Here is a 20,734-nt window from a genome sequence, read left to right on the forward strand (position 1 = left end):
GCAGAAGGCCTGACATCAGGGGGACTCCTCAAGGGCTGCGGGGCTCTGGGGGCGGGGGGCTCCTAGTTGTGCTTAAGGCTGAGCATTTCAAACAGATACTCGCCCAGCCAAGCCTGGGGACCAGCCAGCCTGCGGAGGTCAGTCAGGTGATCACCCATCTTGCAGATAAATGTCACCTGCTCACCTAGGCTGAGGCTCCAGGAAGTCACAGAGGTGGGAGTCTGCACAGGGAGAACCCAGGGCGTGCGGATCCATATGGGCCTGGTTCATGGAGGTTCTTCTCCATGAACACGAAGGCTTCTGTAGCATCCTGGGTTTTACCCCACTCATCTTGATACAGTTTCTGCCCGTCTAGGAAGAGGGCATGGCAGCCATGCTGGTTTTGCAGTTTCAAGAAATGGTGGGTGCCCTGGTGCTTCTCCTAGAGCAGTTCAAGGAAAAAGGGGCTCACACTCTCGAGTCACATTGTGGCAGTGGAAAAAGAAGCCCAGAGGCGGGTAGGTGTAGGAGGCCTGCAGATACTTGTTGACCAGGTGGTGGACAGCGGCCTCTACCTTGGTGAAATGATTCTGACGAATCTGGGAGCCCATGGTCGATCGGTAATAAGGAGTTAAGCTCAAAAAATGGTGTCGGCTGGTCTTGGTGACCAAGGATAACTGCGTAGCTGATTCCAAAGATTGCAACTGGAAAAAAAATGGAAAAAAAATGTTGGAGGGTGGTGGGAAGCTGGGTCTGTCGCATCCAAACACTGTGGAAGAAAGAGGGTCTGTGAGACCACCACGTGCAGTCTATAACAGCGGTCTCCAACGTTTCTGGCAGCTTTTGTAGAAGACAATTTTTCCATGGACCAGTGTGGGGGTGGGGGGATGGTTTCGGGATCATTCAAGTGCACTACATTTATTGTGAACTTTATTTCTACTAGTATTGCGGCAGCTCCACTTCAGATCATCATGCATTAGATCCCAGAGGTTGAGGACCCCAGTCTATAAAACCCTTCCAAAGAAAACAGGTGCAAGTCTTCATGACATTGGATTTGGCAATGACTTCTCAGCTTGGATGTGATAGCCAAAGCACAGGCAACAAAAGGGAAAACAAAAGATAAATGGCATTACAACCAGATTAAAAAATTCTGTGCATCCAAGGACACGATCAATAGAGTGCAAAGAGCTGGCATGTTGGGAGACTATAATTTGCATGTTGTGTATCTGATAAGGAGTTAATATCAGATATATGACATGACTCCTACAATCCAACAACAAAAGCCAAGCAACCCCATTCAAAAAATAGGCCAAGGACTTGAATAGACATTTCTGCACTGAAGATTCACAAATAAGCCCATGAAAAGATGTTCCTGGCAGTTGCCAGGAGCTGGGAGGAGGGAGGAATGGGGAATGAGGAGGTTTTGTTTAATGGCTACAGTGTTTCTGTTTGGGAGGATGAAAAGCTCTGGAAATAGACAGTGGTGATGGTTACCCAACGTTGTGAGTGTAATTCATGCCAGTGAATTAGACACTTAAATATGATTAAAATGGTAAACTGTATATGATGCATATTTTGCCAAAATTTTGAAAGCCAGTCATTCAATGTGCTCATGATCATACAATCTGGGTTGAGTTGGACTCACTGGCCTTGTTGTGGTCACCAGTCATTGGTCATTGCATTAAGCTGAAGGGTCACCTGGGAAATGGGATGGCCAGGGCTCTCTGTGTCTGTGGGGTATATTCAATAAGTGTTCCCCAAAGAGCAGCCTGATTTGTTCTTTTTTAAACTTTTTATTTATTTTGTTCTTTTTAAATATGATTTTAAAAAGATACTTAGCTGTGCTGGGTCTTTGCAGCATGCAAATTCTTAGTTGTGGCATGTGGCATCTAGTTCCCTGACCAGGGATCAAAGCTGGGCCCCCTGCATTGAGAGCTCAAAACAGTGTCTTAGGCACTGGATCACAAGGGAATTTCCAGTGTAATTTTATACTTTAACATACTGGCTGTAGACTCATCTTATTATTCTTCTGTAGAAACAAAAAGCTATGCTTCTCTCATCTATTTGTTTCTTCAGGAGACCTTTAGAATAATTGGGTCCTTTAAAAAATAATCTCACTGGGATTTTGATTGAATTTGCATTAAAACCACAATAGAATTTGGATAGAATTAACATCAGCACAACATTCAGGCTAGTTATCCAGGAAAATAATTAGTCTCTCAAGTATTCAAGGACTCCTTAAAAGATGCATTTGGGCCTTAGGGGTCTGGAATTGGATTACTCATAATCACTGATCATTGGTACACACTACTGTTACGTATGCCAATTATTAAGCTATTATCTCTCGGATTCAAATTCCCTCCCTTGTGAATCTGGGTGTTCGACTCTGCCAGTAGGGGGCACCAAAGGGACCGAAGGAAGCCAAGAGACTGGGCTCTTCCGGTTTGCTCTCTGCTTATTTCCTGTCAGTTTTTCCTACTCATCGGTTATCACCCAGCATAGCTTCTTTATCCCAGCTGAGGCATTTCCTTCCTGCAGCAGCTGTTAAGTCCAGTTTGCAGTTTTTCCAAATCTTGCGCACTCTGAGAAATGCCAGTACCATTTTAGCATGGTCTCAGAGAAGGCCCCAGTCCCTGGTGGTCCTCTAAGCTCAGATAACATCTGCACCAGTTGAGCAATCCCCCCTCCTCATTGTCCTCCTCGGACTTCATCTTCCGTGAGCCTCTCACCCAAGTGCTTAGTTTTCATAATTCTAAGCCATACTTGTTTGTCCTTCACCAGTGTTATTAGCTGCTTCCACTGCCACGAGTTATTACCACTATGATACCATAGGGCTCTCTTTTTGCCTTTTCAGTTTCCTAGTTACCAACTCTTTATACCTAAGTAACATTTCCTTATATGAAATCATCTCTGTAAAAATAACCAGTGTGATTTCTGTCTCCTGAATACACCTTGGCTGACATCAATATTTGCAATAGGAAGTGAATTCTCAAATTTGGTTTGGGAAATGGTTTAGTTGGTTCTTAGGATTTGAACCTAGTGTTGAGCTCCTTGTCAAGAAATGGAATGCTAATATTCCACAGTCTGCAGTGGCATCATGGTAAATCATATATTAGCATCCATCTTGACTGTTACGAGGTTCCAATTGAAGTCTGTGACTTCAGGGATGAGCGGCTGCTGCAATGAACCATCAGGGCACTAACAATGGCCGCAAGGAGAGTGGCATTCAGTGGCTTCTTCTGAGTGCCCTGACAGGCTTAATGAAAGAACATTATGAGCTCAGATCTTTGAAATATTGCTTCTATGTTTTGTTTTGTTTTTTGGCTGCAAAGCATATGGGATCTTAGTTCCCCAAACAGGGATGGAACCTGTACCCCCTGAGCTGAGATCTTTAAACTCTCAGCTCCAATCACATTCAGAGAACCAATGAGCTTCCATGGAAACCCTAAAAGAATTTCACATTTCTTGTAAACACAGGGTCAACATGGCTGAAAATCCAACACAAGCTGTAGCTGTATGGGTTCCAGAATTACATACCAAGTTGAATTAAAAACCTTGCTAAGTCTCCGATAGGAAGGTTGGGACATTGATTGGGAAGGAGGGGAAGCCTGAGACTTACAATGGGAACATCTGATTGAACACAGATAAATTTCAGACTTTTGAACTTTGTTTGTTCCCACTTCTCCACACTGGCTATCAATTCATTCTTGACTCCCCTTTCAAGCAGAACTCATCAGAAGAGTGTACCATCATTGACAGCCCATTGGCTGAGGATCAAGTCAGAGTGAGCACAGATGCTGGTGTGTGGCGTGTGCAACTTTACTAGCTCTCTTTTGATGCCAAACAGGAGACTGAATTCATGCCAGCATGAGGGGCCATTTATTGCTCAGGGGTTGGGCCCCCACGTTTTGGGGGAGTTCCCCCACCACTTCCTCCCCCCATTGTCCCCGTGGACCCCTCAAGCGGCAGGTTGCTGAGCTGATCATGAAGGGAGCACATTTTCAAGTGTAGATAGTCCAGAGCGGCCACCTTCTCCCTGTAATGAGACAGTGGGCAGTTAGTGCTGGTGAGGCCAGAGGCCTTGGGGCTGAAGTGGAAGGTGGGGGTGTCTCAGGCCCTCTCCCCAAGACCTCACCCTCCTCCCATGCCCTCAGCCTCCTTCCTCACTCCGGCTTCATCTTGTCCGTCAGCAGTAGGTTCTTGGCCCGCAAGGCTTCGTCTTGGGCCAGCCGAAGGGTGGAGCTCAGGGCCTCTGCCCTGACGTGTTTGGCCAAGGCCTGGCGCTCCAGCTCCTGGGGAGAGGAGTGTAGGCGCCGCTGGGCTTGCTGGACTGGGCTGGGGGTGGAGGGGGGATCTGGATCGCGAAGCGCAAGGGGTAGGGTCCTCTGGGGCCCACATCCCCCCGGGAGTATCCCATCATGCCTTGAGCCTGAGGCTGACCCCAGCTTCTGGGCCTTCCTGATTCCCTTGCGCACTAGACTTGTATCTGTCCCACCATCTGTCCTCTATTGATTGCACTGGCCTTCTTTGTCCCTGTAAGCACTAAATCAGCATCTGTTACATTATTCCTTACTGCCCATGAGCCATCATGCACTTGACGTCTGGGCCCCATCTCATCACGTGGTGACCGTGACCATCCCATAATTCACAAGACCCCACATCTCCTGTCTATCAGGACTCTCTGTCCCAATAATAGTCCTCAGTGCTCTGGTGCCCTGTGTCCCACAATGCACCAGGCCCCAGGTCCTTTACTGCCTCATTTGTCCATCTTACCCACTACAATTCATATCCCATCACACATTAGGCCAATACCCCATAATATACTAGATCGCTATGTTTCAGAATGTACACCGGTCTCAGATTCCACCTGCTATTGCGCCTGTGTCTGTGTGCAATACCTCAGGAAGAGCTGTGGTCCCATTTCCCATAATGCGTTAGCTTACTGTGAGCTGTATTCACTGGTCCCCTGTCTGACCGCAGTGATCCCATATAATGCATTGCCTCTCAAGGTTCATAGAAAATCAGGCTTATATTCCACGAAGCTATAGACTGGTGTCTGTCTTCTCTGTCCCACAAAGCACCAGATCTGGGTTCCATGATGCTTTAGGCCCAAGTCCATCACCCAAGCTTCCATAATGACTGACCTATGACTCACTAACCACCAAACTGCTCTCCCTGCTCCCCCCATTCTGACATATCAGAGCCAAGCGTAACCCCAACACCTGCTGCCCCCAGTTCACCCTTCCCATCCTGCCACACACCAGCAGTATCCTTGTGCCTGGGGCTCCCCTCCCCCTGCCCTGATCACAAACTGGACCATGGTGGCCCATGGTCCTTGGTACCAGAATCTTCTTGTGTAGCCTCTGGCAGCTGGGGCAGGCAGGAGCCAGGCCTCTCTGCTTCACCTCATCCACTAGCGGGGTCAGCGCTCGTTCCAGCAGCTGTTGCAAGGACTCCGTGGACAACTGCTGCCCCTGGCTGGGGGAAGGGTAGTCACCAGATGAAAGAGGCCTCAGACCCGGATGGCCCAGGCCAACCTGCCTTCACCCAGACCACCTTCCCACCATGCACAGGGGCCAGACTACAGTGCATCTGGTGTACTTTGGCTTCCACAGCATGGGGAACTCCCACAGTGCCTGGGGGTTTCCACTCCCGACACCAGATGGACCTCAGCGCATCAAAAACTCACACTTCTCACAATGCACTAGTTAAAATTGATCCCACATTGTATTGGAAGTACCCCCACTGTTCCTAATACAGGTTAAACATGGTATCCTGTGCCTCTCCAATACCCCAAGTTCTCACACTTTCCTACAGTGCACTGGGCAACTCTGCCTCCCACCAGTACCAGTGCCCAACCTTCCCATGATGCACTTGGAAATCCAGGATGCTCAAAACAAAGCAAGACTTTCTCGTGTTCCACAAGACACTGACTTCACCGTGTGGGGAAGGGAAGAAATGCAGCAAGACTGGCCCGTCCTATAATACGTGGGGCTGCCCTGTGTCCCACAGCGCATCTCCCTCTCCATTCATGCTAAAGTCTCATTTCCTTCGATGCTGTGTTCTCAATATGACACAGAATGCACCTGGAGCCGGAGAAGGCAATGGCACCCCACTCCAGTACTCTTGCCTGGAAAATCCCATGGATGGAGGAGCCTGGGAGGCTGCAGTCTATGGGGTCGCACAGAGTCGGACACGACTGAAGTGACTTAGCAGCAGCAGCACCTGGAGCCAGGCGCTGCCCCCTTACCTGGCACAGCGGGTAAAGGAGCCTTGGGCTCCCCGATCCAGGTTCATAGAGAGGTCAGACACTCTCCGAGAGCTCTGAAATTGCCGTCCAAGCTCCTCCAGAATTGGTTTCACTGGGCCCAGCCCCTCCAGTTCGCTCCTCAGTGAAGCCACAGACACTGCAGACCGCTCCACCCTGAGATGTAAGAATAAGCAATGCAGTGAGGTTGCCTCTCAAAGAGAATACAGGCATCCTCTGATTTCTGAAAGGTCACTTTATCCCAGTCCATTTTTAGGAAAGACCTACATTAGTACCTGTTTTCACTAACCAAAAGAAATCAGAAAAGGATTTTTGCTTTTATGAAAAAAGCACAAAGCATTTGTTTTGTAGCAAGCTCTTGTTGTTCATTCACTGTTGCGTCCAACTCTTTGCAACCCATTGATTGCAGCAGGCCAGATTTCCCTGTCTTTCACTATCTCCTGGAGTTTGCTCAAACTCATGTCCATTGATTTGGTGATGCCATCCAACCAACCACCTCATCCTCTGTCGCTCCCTTCTCCTCCTGCCCTCAATCCTTCCCAGCATCAGGGTCGTTTCCAGGGTGTTGGCTCTTCCCATCATGTGGCCAAAGTACTGGAACTTCAGCTTCAGCATCAGTTTCCTTCCAGTGAATATTCAGGGTTGATTTCCTTTAGGATTGCTTGATCTCCTTGCTGTCCAAGGGACTCTGAAGAGTCTTCTCTAGCACCACAGTTGGAAAGCATCAATTCTTCCGCGCTCAGCCTGCTTTTACAGAAGCAGGACACACGACAAGCAGTGAGAGTGGAGCCACCAAGCTCCTCCTCTGAGAACTGCACTCAGTATCTAGGCAGCACGCCACCATAGCTTTGAACTATGTTCTGTGGGCATCTGTGCTTTACCTCAATTTATTTTGTGCATCTGGTGGCAAGATGTATTCTAAGGTAGTTGCTTCTTCGCTTTATGCTATTTTGGCTTACCAAAGGTTTCACAGGAACCGCTCTACTTTTGTATAGCAGGGTGAGGACCCAGCAAGGCTCCACCCAAGATTAGCCCAGTACCTCTGCCTCCGTACAGTTTGCAATACCTCGCCACACGCGCAGCCTCTGCTCTGACTGGTCCATCTTTTTTTTTTTCCCCCTTTTATTTCCGGAATGCCTCTCCTTGTTCTCTAACTGGTTTGTCCTGTTCCCATTTGCCTCCCCTTGTCCTTTGAAGGTACAGTGAAAGTGAAAGTCGCTCAGTCGTGTCTGACTTTTTGCGACCCCAGGGGCTATACAGTCCATGGAATTCTCCAGGCCAGAATACTGGAGGGGGTTGCCATTTCCTTCTCCAGGGGATCTTCCCAACCCACGGATCGAACCCAGGTCTCCCACATTGCAGGCGGATTCTGTCCCAGCTGAGCTACCAGAGAAGCCCCTCTTTTGTAGTGGCTCCGCCCCTCAGTCCTTAGGTAGAAAGCACCCTTCCCCTCCTCTCTAATTGGGGCCCCCACCTGTTAGTACTACAGTCTCCACCGATTGACTCCAGCTGATTGGCCCACCCCCTCACTCAAGGCTCCGCCCTCGCAGGTTCCCACAGTGCTCTCGGGTGGGCCCTTACATGGTGCACAGCTCGTCCGCCCGGCCCCGCAGCTCCTGCAGGCCCCGCGCGGTCTGCGCCTGCTCGCGCTGCGCCCGCTCCCACTGGCCCAGAAAGCCATCGAGCCTGCCACCCAGACCCCCGAGCAGCCGTAGGGCCTCCTGCACGGCTCCCTCCTCCTGATGCCACCGGGCGGTCAGCGAAGACACCTCCCTCCTGTAGGGGCAGAGGTAAGGAACCCGGCAACGCCTCCGGACCCCCCCAGTCCCCGAATTCTCCCATCCTGTCCATGTCTTGGAATCCTCTCACGTCCTCCAGAACCCGGCCCGGAAAGAATCCCCTTGTCAGATATCCTGGCCTTCTCTCGGCCTGCCTCCCAGCCCTGCATCAACCGCTCCAGACACTGCCTTCTCAAGATACCACTCGCCCCAACCCTGTCCCCCTGAGTTTGGAGCCACCTGCCACCTCCCCAAACTTCGCCCACCTCATTTTCACGGGCCTCCCTGCCACCAGTCCTATACTCTACTCACTTCTTCGAAGTCCTGCCCTTTCGGGTCATGGCCCCAGAATACTCCTTTCTAGGCTCTTCGAGGCTCCACCCCCCGGGCCCATCTCGAGATCTCACTCACCTCAGCTCCTCCAGGCCGGCAGAGACCTTCTGCAACTCCTGCTCGCTCACGATGGGGCCCTCCCCTGCCCGGGGCCCCATTCCCCAGCCGCCTGGGGCCAGGCCTCGTGGTCGCGGGGGTTCGTCAGGGCTCCCTGACGGACCGGAGCAGCCTGGGGGCTGGGTGGCGGGGCCCAGGCCGTGCCTGGAGAGGCCAGCCTCCAGCTTCTGCTCCAACTCCTGCAGCTCGGCCTCCTGCCTCCTTGGAGTCTCATCCTGCAGTTGTTGCTGGAGGTAGCGCAGCTTCTCCTGGGCGGCGAAGGCAGGCAGGGTTAGCTCGAGCACCCGGCCCCTTGCCTCCCACCACCGCCACCTCCACTCCCCAGATCCGCCCAATGAATTCCTGACACTAGAAAGTAAATGTATGTGGGGACGCGATTAGGGAGGGAGGTTCCATTCGACGCCCAGCTGGAGTCCCAACTCACCTTAACCTCTAAATGCCTGCCTCTCTGTCTCCATCTAGCCCTCCACCCCAACTCTAATCCTCGATAGGCCTCAAACTCCAGTCCCTCCTGTTTAGGAAGAACAACTGAAGCTTTTCCAACATTCTGTTGGGAAATCAGTGGGCGTGTGGGCAGGACAGGCAATCCCACCCACTCCAGGTCTGACATGAATTCCTCTCCCTGGGACCTGAATATGACTGTGCGTGGAGAAGTATGACCATGAACACGAAGGGGCAGGGTGGTGGTGGTGGTGGTGATGGTGGTAGAGGTGGTAGAGGTGACTGGCAGGGCGGGAAGTCCTACCCGAAGTCCACCTCGAGTACCTCACGTACTTGAGTAACTTCCTCAAACCCTTAGACCCCTCCGCCTTACCTCCAGCAGGGCAGAGTTCTGCTTCAGGACGTTGGTTTTTATTTCAGCGTCTTCCACCGACCGGGTCACCTTCCGGCAGTTCTCCTGGGTCAGGACACCAGGGCAGGGGCCCTGCCTTCCCATTCCGGTTTCGTCTCCCAACCCTCATCCCCGTTATTTTCCATGCAGGCTCCACCCACCTCAGCCGAGACACGCCCACTTCTTCCGCAAGGACTGCCTCCGCCCAAGTTTCGCTTGGCTGAAGGGCGGGTTCGTCCTCGGACCTCTCCCATGCTCCCTGTCCGCTTGCCCCCGTCTCTCTCCTGTGGACCACGCCACTCCTCCCCATTTCCTCTTACCCTCTTCCTACTTCTGCTCCCTTCTTTCTGCCCCGCTCCTGCCCCTCAGCGGCTCACCTTGAGTTGACTACAGTACCCTTCTAGTTCTTCCGCCTCTTGCCGCCTTCTCTCTAAATTCTCACTCAGCACAGAACACTCACTCTGGAGCATGGAAGGGAGGAGGGGTTAGCCAGGGCCTCCAGGGGACACCCCGTGGGGAGGAGAGCTGAGAACATCCCTTTCCCTTCCGAGCCTCAGTCTCCCCCAACTGGGCTATGGGTGCATTGAGCTGGAGGATAGCTCGAAGAGGGGAACGTGGCCCCGGAAGAAGAGGAGGTATTGGCGGGGGACGGGGTGGTCCTCACACCTGCAGCGTCTGCATGTGCTGGTTAACCCGGGTGGTCTTCTCCTTCAAGCTGGTGATGGAATCTTTGGCACGCACCAATCCACTGTTGACCCCACTCTGGGGAAGAACCAGAGACAGCCAGGGGTCAGTGGGTGTAGGGGAGCAAACCCCAACCCCAAGAGAAAGTCTTAAAACTGGCTTTACACCTTGATTCTGCCCTGGAATAGCTGGTGGAATTGGGGGCCAGGGCTGCGCCTCTTTGATTCTCGGTGTTCTTGCCCCATTAAGCCAGGGGGCAGACTCTTTCTGCTTAGTGGATGGGAAGAAAAATAAGTAGGATCCAGGAGGGAGTGGGGGGTGGGGGGTTGCTCAGACATGTGGGAGAAGGAGGATGTTCTTAACCTGAGATAAATGCCTTTGGGTCCAGAGACATAAATAAGATAAACTGTTAAAACACATGCCCTGTCTTTCTCTCCAGGCAGTGGAGAATTCTAAAGATAACCCACTTTCCAAATATAAACACTCACTATGCACCAAGTCACGCACTTACCCACGTTTTCCCTTTTATTCCCCATAACCGCACCTCTTGAGGTTATTTTGGCGCATTTTGCAAGGGAGGCAAAGGAGGCCCAGAGAAGGGATGTCCTTTGTATTTTCAGGTACATGGTACGTGAGGTGCCCTTGTCAGAATTTATACTCAGAACCATTGTTTTAAACCATGATAAAATGCTTTGTGACCCCTGTCAAAAAAACTGGCTCAGGAAGGCCGCATGTGACAGGATCTCCACTCTCCCGTCTTCCACATTTATAGAACAGTTAGCCTGGCAACATGACTGCCCAGCCAAAGACTACATTTCCCAGGTGCCCTTGCAGCTGGGCAAGCCCATGTGACTAAGTTCTGGCCAAGCCCATGTGACTAAGTTCTGGCCAATGGAATATGAGTGGGAATAATATAGGCAATTTCCAATTCATGCCTTTAATAAAAGAAAGTAGGGAACATATCTCCCTTTCTCTCCCCCCATGATGTTGATGGCTAACACCAGAGCAGCCATCTTGGACTATGAGATGGAGGACACAAGATAAAAGAATATTGAATTCTCAACCCTGTGAAGCTGCCATACTCAATTCCAACCATTTTCGAATACTTGACATGTGAGAAGGAGAACGTTTTCCACCTTGTTTAAACTGTGCTACTTTGGGGACTTCCCTGGTGCTCCAGTGGCTAAGATTCTGTGCTTGGGTTCGATCCCTGGTCGGGGAAGTAAGATCCTCCACGCTGCAACTACGAGTTTGCATAAAGACATGCCAAAACTAAAAGTACCCTGAGTAAGGTAACTAAAGACCCCACATGTTACAAGGAAGACCCAGTGCAGCCCAATAAATATTTAAAAAAACCCAACACTGCTAATTTGTGTCTTTTTTGTTACAGCAGCCAAACTTGTGACTTAATAACAGCCTCCAGAACCCTGGGGCCTCTGACCTGCTATACCTGAGATGTTTATGTCAGCAATAAACTATCCTGCTTCAACCAGATATTTGGGGTTTCTTTCACAGCTGCTTAAGTAATACACAAAGAGAAAAGAGAACAAGCTTCCTCCATTGTTAAATGGGAACAACTTCACATTTCTTGCACAACTGCTCTGGATAAATACCGTGATAAATACTGTATTAAGGTGATATCAGCAAAATAGAGGAGTTGGAAACCCCCAAATTCCACCCCTTAATGAAAACAATGAAAAACAGTGACCAAAACTGACTCAAGTCATTGGGAAGATTACAACAATCATAAATATATAGGCACCTAATACAGCTTCAAAGCACATGTATCAAAAACTAACAGAATTGGGAATTCCCTGGCAGTCCAGGGGTTAGGACTCCGTGCTTTTACTGCCGAGGGCCCAGGTTCAGTCCCTGGGTCAGGGAACTAAGATCCCACATGCCACATGGCACAGCGCCCTTCCCTCCCCCCTCAAAAAGAAAGAATGAATTGAAAACTAGAAAGTAGATCAGCAAAGAGATAGAAGACTTGAACAACACTATAAACCAACCAAACCTAACAGACATCTATAGAACATAACATGCAACAGCAGAATACACATTCTTCCCAAATGGAATGAAACCTTCATATGGTCAAGGATAGATGCTAAAGGATATGAAAACGAAGTGTGCTTTCTGAACTTAAAGACCTCAGTAGAAATTAGGAATCAAACGCAGAAAGAAATTTGAGGAAATCACAAGTATTGATATATGAAAATTAAACAACACACTCATAAATAATGGGTGGAAGAAGAATCACAAGAGAAATTATACTTTGGAATGAGAGGAAAATGAAAAAAGTTTACAGTGGAGAAAATGAAATAGAACAGTAGAGAAAAATCAGCAAGCCGGAAGTTGTTTTTTTTTAAAAGATCGACAAAATTGCCAAATTCTTGACTAGAATGACTATGAAAAAGAGGAAGATTACTCAAATCACTAAAATCAGGAAGGAAAAAGGGGACATTACTACCAGTCTTAGGGAAAGAGAAAGGATTACAAGAGAACCCTCTGAACAATTGGATGGCGTCAAATTTGATAACCTAGATGAAATGGAAAAATTCCTTGCAAAACACTAACTGGAGAAGAGATAGGACATCTGAATAGCCCTACAACAAATAAAGAGTTTGAGTTAGTGATTTTAAAACTTCCAATAAAGAAAGCCCAGATGTCTTCACTGGTGAATTCTACCAATCTTTTTTTTTTCCCCAAAAGTTGCTGCCAACTCATCTCAAACTCTTCACCAAAAAACAGAAGAGGAGGGAACTAACATTCTATGAAGCCAGTGTTACCCTGATACCAAAACCAAAGACATCACCAGATAGTAAAACTACAGACCAGTATCCTTTCTGGAAATAGCCACAAACATTTCAACAAGATACTAGCAAACCAAGTCCAGCAGCATATAAAAAGGACTGTGTGCATGTGCGCTCAGTCACGTCTGACTCTTTGTGACCCCATGGGCTGGAGCCCACCAGGTCCTCTGTCCATTCGATTCTTCAGGTAGGAATACTGGAGTGGGTTGCCATGCCCTCCTCCAGGGGATCTTCCCAACCCAGGGATTGAATCTGAGTTTCCTGCATTGCAGGCAGATTCTTTACCCACTGAGTCACCTGGGAAGCCCTTAAGAAAAAAAAAGAAAGAAAAGGATTATACACTACACCATATACGGTTTACCCCAGGAATGCAAAATTGGTTCAACATGAAGATTAACCCATGTAACATACCATATTAGTAAAAGAGAAGGGGAGGGTGGAATACAATCATGTCACTGAATACAGAAATAGCTTTTGACAAAATCCAATACCCTTTCATGATAAAACCACTCAACTAAAAGTACAAGGGAACTTCCTCATCCTGGTAAAAAGCACCTACAAAAAAAATAATTAAAAACAATAAAACCCACAACAAAGCCATGGTGGTTTTAAATATACCCACAAATTTTTTGAGGCTGTTTCCAAATGTAGTGCTTTATTCTCACTTGAGTGTTGGCTGGACCTAGTGACTCACACTCAGTAAATAGCATAAGTCAGAGTGATGGTATGTGACTTAAAAAACTAGTTCACGAAAGGAACTGTGGCTTCCTTCTTACTCTTGCCTGGCTCTGGAGGATGATAACTGCCAGGCCATAAGCAGCTCCTTCTGGAGAGGCACATGTGGCAAGAAACTGAGGCCACCAACCAAGAGCTATACGAGTGCGCCATCTTGAAAGCACCCCCTCCATCCCCAGTCAAACCTTCAGATGTGTGGTTAGTTGCTCAGTTGGATCCAACTCTTTGTGGCCCCATGGACTGTAACCCATGAGGCTCCTCCGTCCATGGGATTTTCTCCAGGCAAGAATACTGGAGTGGGCTGCCATTTCCTCCTCCAGGGGATCTTCCCAACCCAGGGATCAAGCCCATGTCTCTTGTATCTCCTGCGTTGGCAAGTGGATTCTCTACCACTAGTGCCACCTGGGAAGCCATCAGATGACTATGTGTTAGTCACTCAGTTGTGCCCGACTCTTTGTGACCCCATGGACTGTAGCCTACCAGGCTCCTCTGTCCCTGGGATTCTTCAGGCAAGAATACTGGAGTGGGCTGCCATTTCCTTCTCATCAGATGACTATGGCCCCTGCCAAAATCTTTTTTTCTTTTTTTAATATTTTTTGGCCAAGCAGCATGTGAGATCTTAGTTGTCCGACTAGGGATGAAACCCACACCCCCTGCAGTGAAAGCATGAGGCCTTGAACACTGACACACCAAGGAAGTCCCACCTGGCCAAAATCTTGACTGCAGCCCTAAGCCAGGAGCACCCAACTAAACCACTCCAGATTTGTTGTTTTAAGGTCATGAATTGTTTACTTCACTGCAATCGCTAACAGATACACAGAATGATGTTTTAAAACTGAAGACCCAAAAAGTCTTGGACTTCTTGTAGGTAGAGGTTCTGGAAAACTAGGAGAGCAGGTTCTGGGATCAACTCATTTCTCCCACTTAATAGCTGTAAGGCCTCAGAGAGGGGACTTCACCTCTCTAAGCCTCTGTTTCTCTCCTTGTAAAACAGGGAAGGACTAATCGCTACCTTCACGGGGCTGCTGTTGGGAAGAGTACAGGCTGACCCACAAAGGCCGCTGGTCAACACTTGGGGAAAGAGAAAGGGCAATGGAGAAAAGCTGGGGTCACTGGAGGTGAGTTTTAGCTTCTCTGAGAGCAGATTTGGGAAATAGTAAAGGCTGAGCCTGTTAGCCTTGGCTGAAAAGTGAATGGCATGAAGGAGGTACATCCGTGTGTACCTGCTCAGTCCCTGCAGTGGCATCTGACTCTTTGCCACACCATGCACTCTAGCCCACCAGGCTCCTCTGTCCATGGGATTCTCCAGGCAAGAATACTGGAGTGGGTTGCTGTGCCCTCCTCCAGGGATCTTCCCAACCCAGGGATTGAACCCGAATCTCCCACATTGTAGGCGGCTTCTTTACACTGGGCTACTGTGGAAGCCCCATGGTGGAGGTGGGCGGCAGCCAGATCTGGAGATAAACCCCTCCTCCTTGGCCACCCACACGCCATGCAGCTGGGCAGTCCAATTCCCCATTCCCAGCCTGCCTCAGTTTTCTTTCCTGTCCAATGGGAATGATGATACCTTGGCAGATGGTGGTGAGGAAGGGTCAACAAGATGTTAGGATCCATAAGGCAAGTGCCATGAATAGTCAGCATCATTAAAAGTAACAATACGGCAGGACATACCAGGAAGGGGTTGAACACTGAGATCGCACAGCTACCTCAGGGAAGGCTGCAGGCAGGAGGACGAATGGGAAGCAAGGCTGCAAAGACCTAGTCTGGCCATTTCTGCACGAGGCGCCGACAGTTCCTAAAAGCAATATCACCTCCTCAGTTGCATCCTCTGGCCTCATAAAGATCTCAGAGCTTAAGCCATGAACCAGGAACTTCCCTGGCAGTCCAGCGGTGAGGACTGTCTGTCACTGCTGTTGGCTCAAGTTCGATCCCTGGCTAGGGAACTCAAATCCCACAAGCTGCACCGGCATGGCCGAAAAAAACATCAAAAAGGAAAACACGAACCAAAGCTGTCTGCTTCACCATCTCCTTCCGACCCTCCTTCCAGTCGGGGGGGGGAATTGTCATTCTCTCGCCGGGGGTCTCCATCACTCAGGGGTGTCTTCCTCTTCTGTCCACTTCTCTGTCCCACTTCTGTCTATGGTGCCCGTTCCTTCCTTCTCTAGGTTTCTGGCCCCCTCCTCTGTCTCTGGTTTTCTGTCTCCCCCTCAGCTGGTCTCTGTGCCCCTCCCTAGGTCCAAGTCCTCCTCTCTCTGGGGTCCCTGCCCTCCCCCCGACCCCGGATCTTGGTCCTCCTTGATCTCTGGGTTTCTGCCCGCTCCTCTCAGTCCATCTCCAGCTTTCTCTCCTGATGTAGCTCTGACGCTGTGAGCCAGTCCCTGTTACTGCCCGCCTCTTCGCTCTTCTTGCCCCTAGCCCAAGGTGCTGCCTGTCAGTAGTTTTTTCCATTTTACAGAGAAGCCTCATAGAGGCCAGGGCTCCCCTGCAGCCCCACAGTGAGCTCGCAGCTGCAGCAGACCTTGATCTTGGCCGCCCAGGGCTCTTTCTCAGGCATCACAGTCCTCTGGGGGATGTGACTCAGAAATAGCTCCAGTGGGAGGTGGACCTCTGCAAGAGCTGCCTGAGTGATGCTGGCAGCGACGGGGAGGAGATGCCTCCCGGGCCATCTATCCCAGCTGGACTCTCTCTGACCGCTCCCTTCTCTCCACCTGGTCCTCTTACCCCAGACCTTCGCCTGGCCTCCTCTCTGGCCCGCCTGCCTCCAGTCTCTCCCCTCCAAACATCTCCCACCTGGGCCCAGGGGCATCTCCTAAGGAAAGAAAGCAACAGACCCACTAAACCTCTGGTCCTGGCCCTGCTTCTTACAAGCTCTCTAACCTCGCAGAGGGTCACGCCACTTCTCTCTGCCTCACTTATTTTTTTTTTTCTTCCTTTTCCAATGGGTCATTATTCTATTTGCTTTGCAGAACTTCTCAGAGAGGAAAATAAGACCCCCTCCCCACCACAGGGATGTGGCACAGTGCCTGGCACATAGTAGGTGCTCAGTAAATGGGTACAGAGCCCAGACTCCAGCATGGCTCCTCTCCCCCTGCCCAGGAACACTCAATGGCTCCCTATTGCTCTCAGGAGAATGTCCACACTTCTCAGCCTCTGTGTCCTGTGCTCTACCCCCTGCCAGCCTCACCTCTCCCACACACCACAATTGAGCCACAAGGACCTTCTCCCCCCGGGGCTCTTTTCAACCCCCGTCCTTTTGTCTATGCTGTTACAGCTAGGTGGAACACCCTTCCCTGTATTCCACCTTCTTTATCTTAAGATCCAGCCTGGGAGTTGCCTCTTCAAGAGAGAAAGCCTTTCTTGACCACGGCCAGCTGGGCCAAGGCCTTGCTCTTCAGGGCTCTTACGGTGACCTCTACTGCCCCCATCAATTCAGGGTGGTGCCTCCCCACCCCTGACCCCTAAACCTGGCCCCAATACTTAGAAGCTGTGTGACTTTAGGGGTGCTGTTTAACCTTCTAGAGCCTGAGTATCTTCATCTGCGAAGAGAGGATAACAATAACTAACCTGTATTCTGTGCATATGGCTGACTCTTGGGCTACACATTTTACATGAATGAATTGCATTTCATTGTCATGACAACTTCAAGAGGAGGCAGAAGTTCTCTACAGAACTCTTAGGTGCAACTGTATTTCCCGCTCCTAGACCAGCGCCTGACACATTTGTAGGTGTTTAACCATCACTGCAAATGGTGACTGCAGCCATGAAATTAAAAGATGCTTACTCCTTGGAAGAAAAGTTATGACCAACCTAGATAACATATTGAAAAGCAGAGACATTACTTTGCCAACAAAGGTCCGGCTAGTCAAGGCTATGGTTTTTCCAGTGGTCATGTATGGATGTGAGAGTTGGACTGTGAAGAAAGCTGAGCGCCAAAGAATTGATGCTTTTGAACTGTGGTGTTGGAGAAGATTCTTGAGAGTCCCTTGGACTACAAGGAGATCCAACCAGTCCATTCTAGAGGAGATCAGCCCTGGGTGTTCTTTGGAAGGAATGATGCTAAAGCTGAAACTCCAGTACTTTGGCCACCTCATGCAAAGAGTTGACTCATTGGAAAAGACTCTGATGCTGGGAGGGATTGGGGGCAGGAGGAGAAGGGGACGACAGAGGATGAGATGGCTGGATGGCATCACCGACTTGATGGACGTGGGTTTGAGTGAACTCCGGGATATGGTGATGGACAGGGAGGCCTGGCGTGCTGCAACTCATGGGGTTGCAAAGAGTCGGACACGACTGAGCGACTGAACTGAACTGAAGAAATATTTCTTGAAAGAACATACACATGTGTCTCCATTTTACAGATGAAGAAACTGAGGCTCCGGAACATAGAAAGTATTCAGTATCTGCTAATGAATCTTAGTATCATTATAACCAGGGTTATTGTTAGTGTGATTCTCAATGTCTGTGTCAAGCCTAGTTCAGAGCCTGGCCCAGGAGAAACCTGGCAAGGAGTGGAAGGTGATAGGGGAGTTAAAGAACCAAGGTATAGCATTGGTTAAAGAATCTGCCTGCAATGCAGGAGACACAGGAGACTTTGGTTCGATTCCTGGATCGGGAAGATCTCTGGAGTTGGGCAGGCAACCCACCGCAGTATTCTTGCTTGGAGAATCCTGTCGACTGAGGAGCCAGGCGGACTATCATTCATAGCGTTGCAAAAAGTTGGACACAATTAAGCATGCACACACAATTAAGCATGAACATTCTATGCTCTAGTCAGAAATTCTCTAAATTTTCCTAGATTTTGCTCACCTGGCAGTTTTGTCACACCTTCTGAAGTGGTCCCCTCTGAGAACTCATATTCATCCTTCAAAGCCCAGTGTCAATGCCGCCTCCTCCAGGAAGCTTTCCCTGATATACCTAGTCTGGTTTGAGGGGCCCTTTTCTGGGATCTCTGGTGTTACCTCCATCATGGAATTTATCATCCCATCTGTATCTGTCACTCCTACCAGACTGGGAGCTTTCTGGGAGCAGGGACCTGGCCCGATTCCCAGCTGTGAACCCAGTCCTACTCAGGGCATTTGGAAGTGACTGAATGAATGGAAGACCAACCCCAGGCAACATGCATCATTTAGCCCCTATGGAGCAGATTCGTGGCTGCCTGTCAGGGCCCTGTAGGGTGACCAGAACCTTCTCATTTCCAATCATGAAGACCACCCCTCCATCCTCAGTTGTCTACCACCAGGGTGAGGGCCCTGGTCTTCCCCAGCCCAGCCAGGGGCCCCTCACCAGTATTTCTGTGACGTCTGGGTCATCTGGTGCCCAGGGTGGGGTTGGGGAGGCAGGGGGCATGGGCAGTGCCAGTGAGCTGCTGTCTTCCGTGGTTGAGTCTGTCCCCGAGGAGTCGGTGGGCTCCATGGCCGCCAGGTTGAGCAGGGACACATTGGTGCAGGCCGAGGACCGTTTGAGGTTCAGGCACCAGTGCATCGGCTCATGGGACATGCGAGGCTCAACCCTGGGGCGGAGAAAGGGGCAGGAGGGTCAGGGTGTGGCCCCAGCAGGGCACGGCCCCTCCCGCCTCCCTGTTTGCACATCCCCTAGTCCCTCTGACTCCATCCCCACTACCTTCTTCCTCCTACACTCTCGAGTCCCCCTTGGCTACTGGCCCCCTGCCTGCCTCTCCTCTGTGCTGTCCTCTCCTTCCCCACCCCTTCCTCCAGCACCCACGGTGGGACTCGTGCTCTGTCGGAGGCAGCGCTGGGGGCTAGGACCCCGCCAGGGTGCGACAAACCCACCCGTGGAACGACACAGCCTTCTTTTTCTTCGCGATCCCCTTGACTGGGCTGGTCACCCCCCCAGGAGTCTCGGGGACCAGCTGGGAGCGGCTCTCGACCCCCGCAGGGGGGTCCCCGGCCTCATGGATCTCTTTGGACTGCCAGATTGTCTTCACCACCACGCTCGCCATGGCATGTGGGGGGCCCGGCTCCCAGGGGCTCCTTCCTCCGAGACTATCCACCTATTCTGACCACTGCCCCTCAAGGTCCCCAGTCCCCACAAGCCTGCCTCATAAAGGACCCAACCACTGGGCTCCAGTAAGGCGGGGGTGGGGGGGTGGGGTGGGGCACAGGGGTGGGAAACGTGACTTATTACCTTCCCCCAGAGGGGTTCAGTGAACTCTTCCTTGTCCAGGTTTCTAGTTCTGCCCTGATCTTCCCCCACTTCAGAACCATAGTGAAATTGATTCATTCTGAACGTGAACTGGCTCACTGTTTCTTGGGAGGGGTCCAAATTCCCTTTCCCTGAAACTCTCTTGTTTCAGCACTCTCCCCACCCACCCCCACCCCTGCCACCTGCAGTCAGACTTGATTCATCCTGCTGGACTTGTCCCTTTCCCAGGGTCTGGGGGAGGATGAGGATTGGAAGGAGGGTCGCTGGAGGATCTCACATTCTATGGGAGGCTGGAAGGGAACAGACAGACAAGCAGTAGAAACAAACCAAAAAAGTCTGAATGTGATATGAAGCGAATCAAAACCGGGTGACAAAGTGGACATTTGTCAAAGCTCATCAATTTGTGTACCTGGGATTTGAGCCTCTTATTGTGTGAATTCTGCTGTTTTAAAACCCCCCTAAACTAAGGACTTCCGTCGTGGTCCAGGGGTTAGGACTCTTCACACTGTCTTCTCTCTGGACCAGTTTCCAAGTTTCCCCTTTTTTAAGAACACATACTGGATCAGGGCCCATCCAGATGCTGCTGCTGCTGCTGCTTAGTCGCTGCAGTTGTGTCCGACTCTGTGCAACCCCGTAGACGGCAGCCCACCAGGCTCCCCCATTCCTGGGATTCTCCAGGCAAGAACACTGGAGTGGGTTGCCATTTCCACCCAGATGACTGCGTCTTAACTTCATCATTGCTAGAGACCCTACTTCTGAATAGGGGCACATTCACAGCTATTGCAGGTTAGAACTTGAACATCTTTTGCAGGATGTAATTCAACCCATAACAGGGTTGACGTGTATTGATGTCTACAACTTTTTTTTTTTTAATGGTTTCTTTATTGAATAAAGTTGACATATATTTTTGTGTTGTTTTTTTTTTTTTTCAGCTGTGCCGTGTGGCTTCCGGGATCTTAGTTCCCCAACCAAGGACTGAACCCCAGCCCCAGCAGTGAAAGCACCAAGTCCTAACCACTGGAATGCCAGGGAATTC

At 50.3% G+C, this 20,734-nt stretch overlaps 1 protein-coding gene and 1 long non-coding RNA gene across 2 annotated transcripts; one reads left to right on the forward strand and one right to left on the reverse strand.

Moving 5' to 3' along the window:
* Window positions 1-2,448: 2,448 nt before the first annotated feature.
* TSKS (testis specific serine kinase substrate) lies at window positions 2,449-19,495 on the reverse strand. The gene is made up of 11 exons (XM_055552677.1): window positions 19,326-19,495; window positions 18,820-19,045; window positions 9,974-10,069; window positions 9,685-9,768; window positions 9,290-9,373; window positions 8,437-8,723; window positions 7,829-8,023; window positions 6,230-6,403; window positions 5,322-5,457; window positions 4,147-4,271; window positions 2,449-4,015 (listed from the first exon to the last, which is right to left on the reverse strand). The coding sequence occupies exons 1-11, from the start codon at window positions 19,493-19,495 to the stop codon at window positions 3,859-3,861; spliced, it is 1,734 nt and encodes a 577-aa protein (XP_055408652.1). The 3' UTR covers window positions 2,449-3,858.
* On the forward strand, window positions 7,717-12,961 carry LOC129631574 (uncharacterized). The gene is made up of 2 exons (XR_008704085.1): window positions 7,717-8,037; window positions 11,382-12,961. It is a non-coding gene; the product is annotated as an uncharacterized LOC129631574 (long non-coding RNA).
* Window positions 19,496-20,734: the final 1,239 nt, after the last annotated feature.

The sequence above is a fragment of the Bubalus kerabau genome, chromosome 17 (genome assembly GCF_029407905.1).
Source record: "Bubalus kerabau isolate K-KA32 ecotype Philippines breed swamp buffalo chromosome 17, PCC_UOA_SB_1v2, whole genome shotgun sequence".
NCBI classification, from domain to species: Eukaryota; Metazoa; Chordata; class Mammalia; order Artiodactyla; family Bovidae; genus Bubalus; species Bubalus kerabau.

Excerpts from the sequence above, each read along its gene's own strand:
- TSKS (XM_055552677.1), bottom strand. The coding sequence starts at position 19,495 with ATGGCGAGCGTGGTGGTGAAGACAATCTGGCAGTCCAAAGAGATCCAT. Across the intron at positions 6,404-7,828 it reads GCGGACGAGCTGTGCACCAT|GGTGGAGCGGTCTGCAGTGT; the intron begins GTAAGGGCCCAC and ends CTTACATCTCAG. Across the intron at positions 5,458-6,229 it reads TCCTTTACCCGCTGTGCCAG|CCAGGGGCAGCAGTTGTCCA; the intron begins GTAAGGGGGCAG and ends CCCTTCCCCCAG.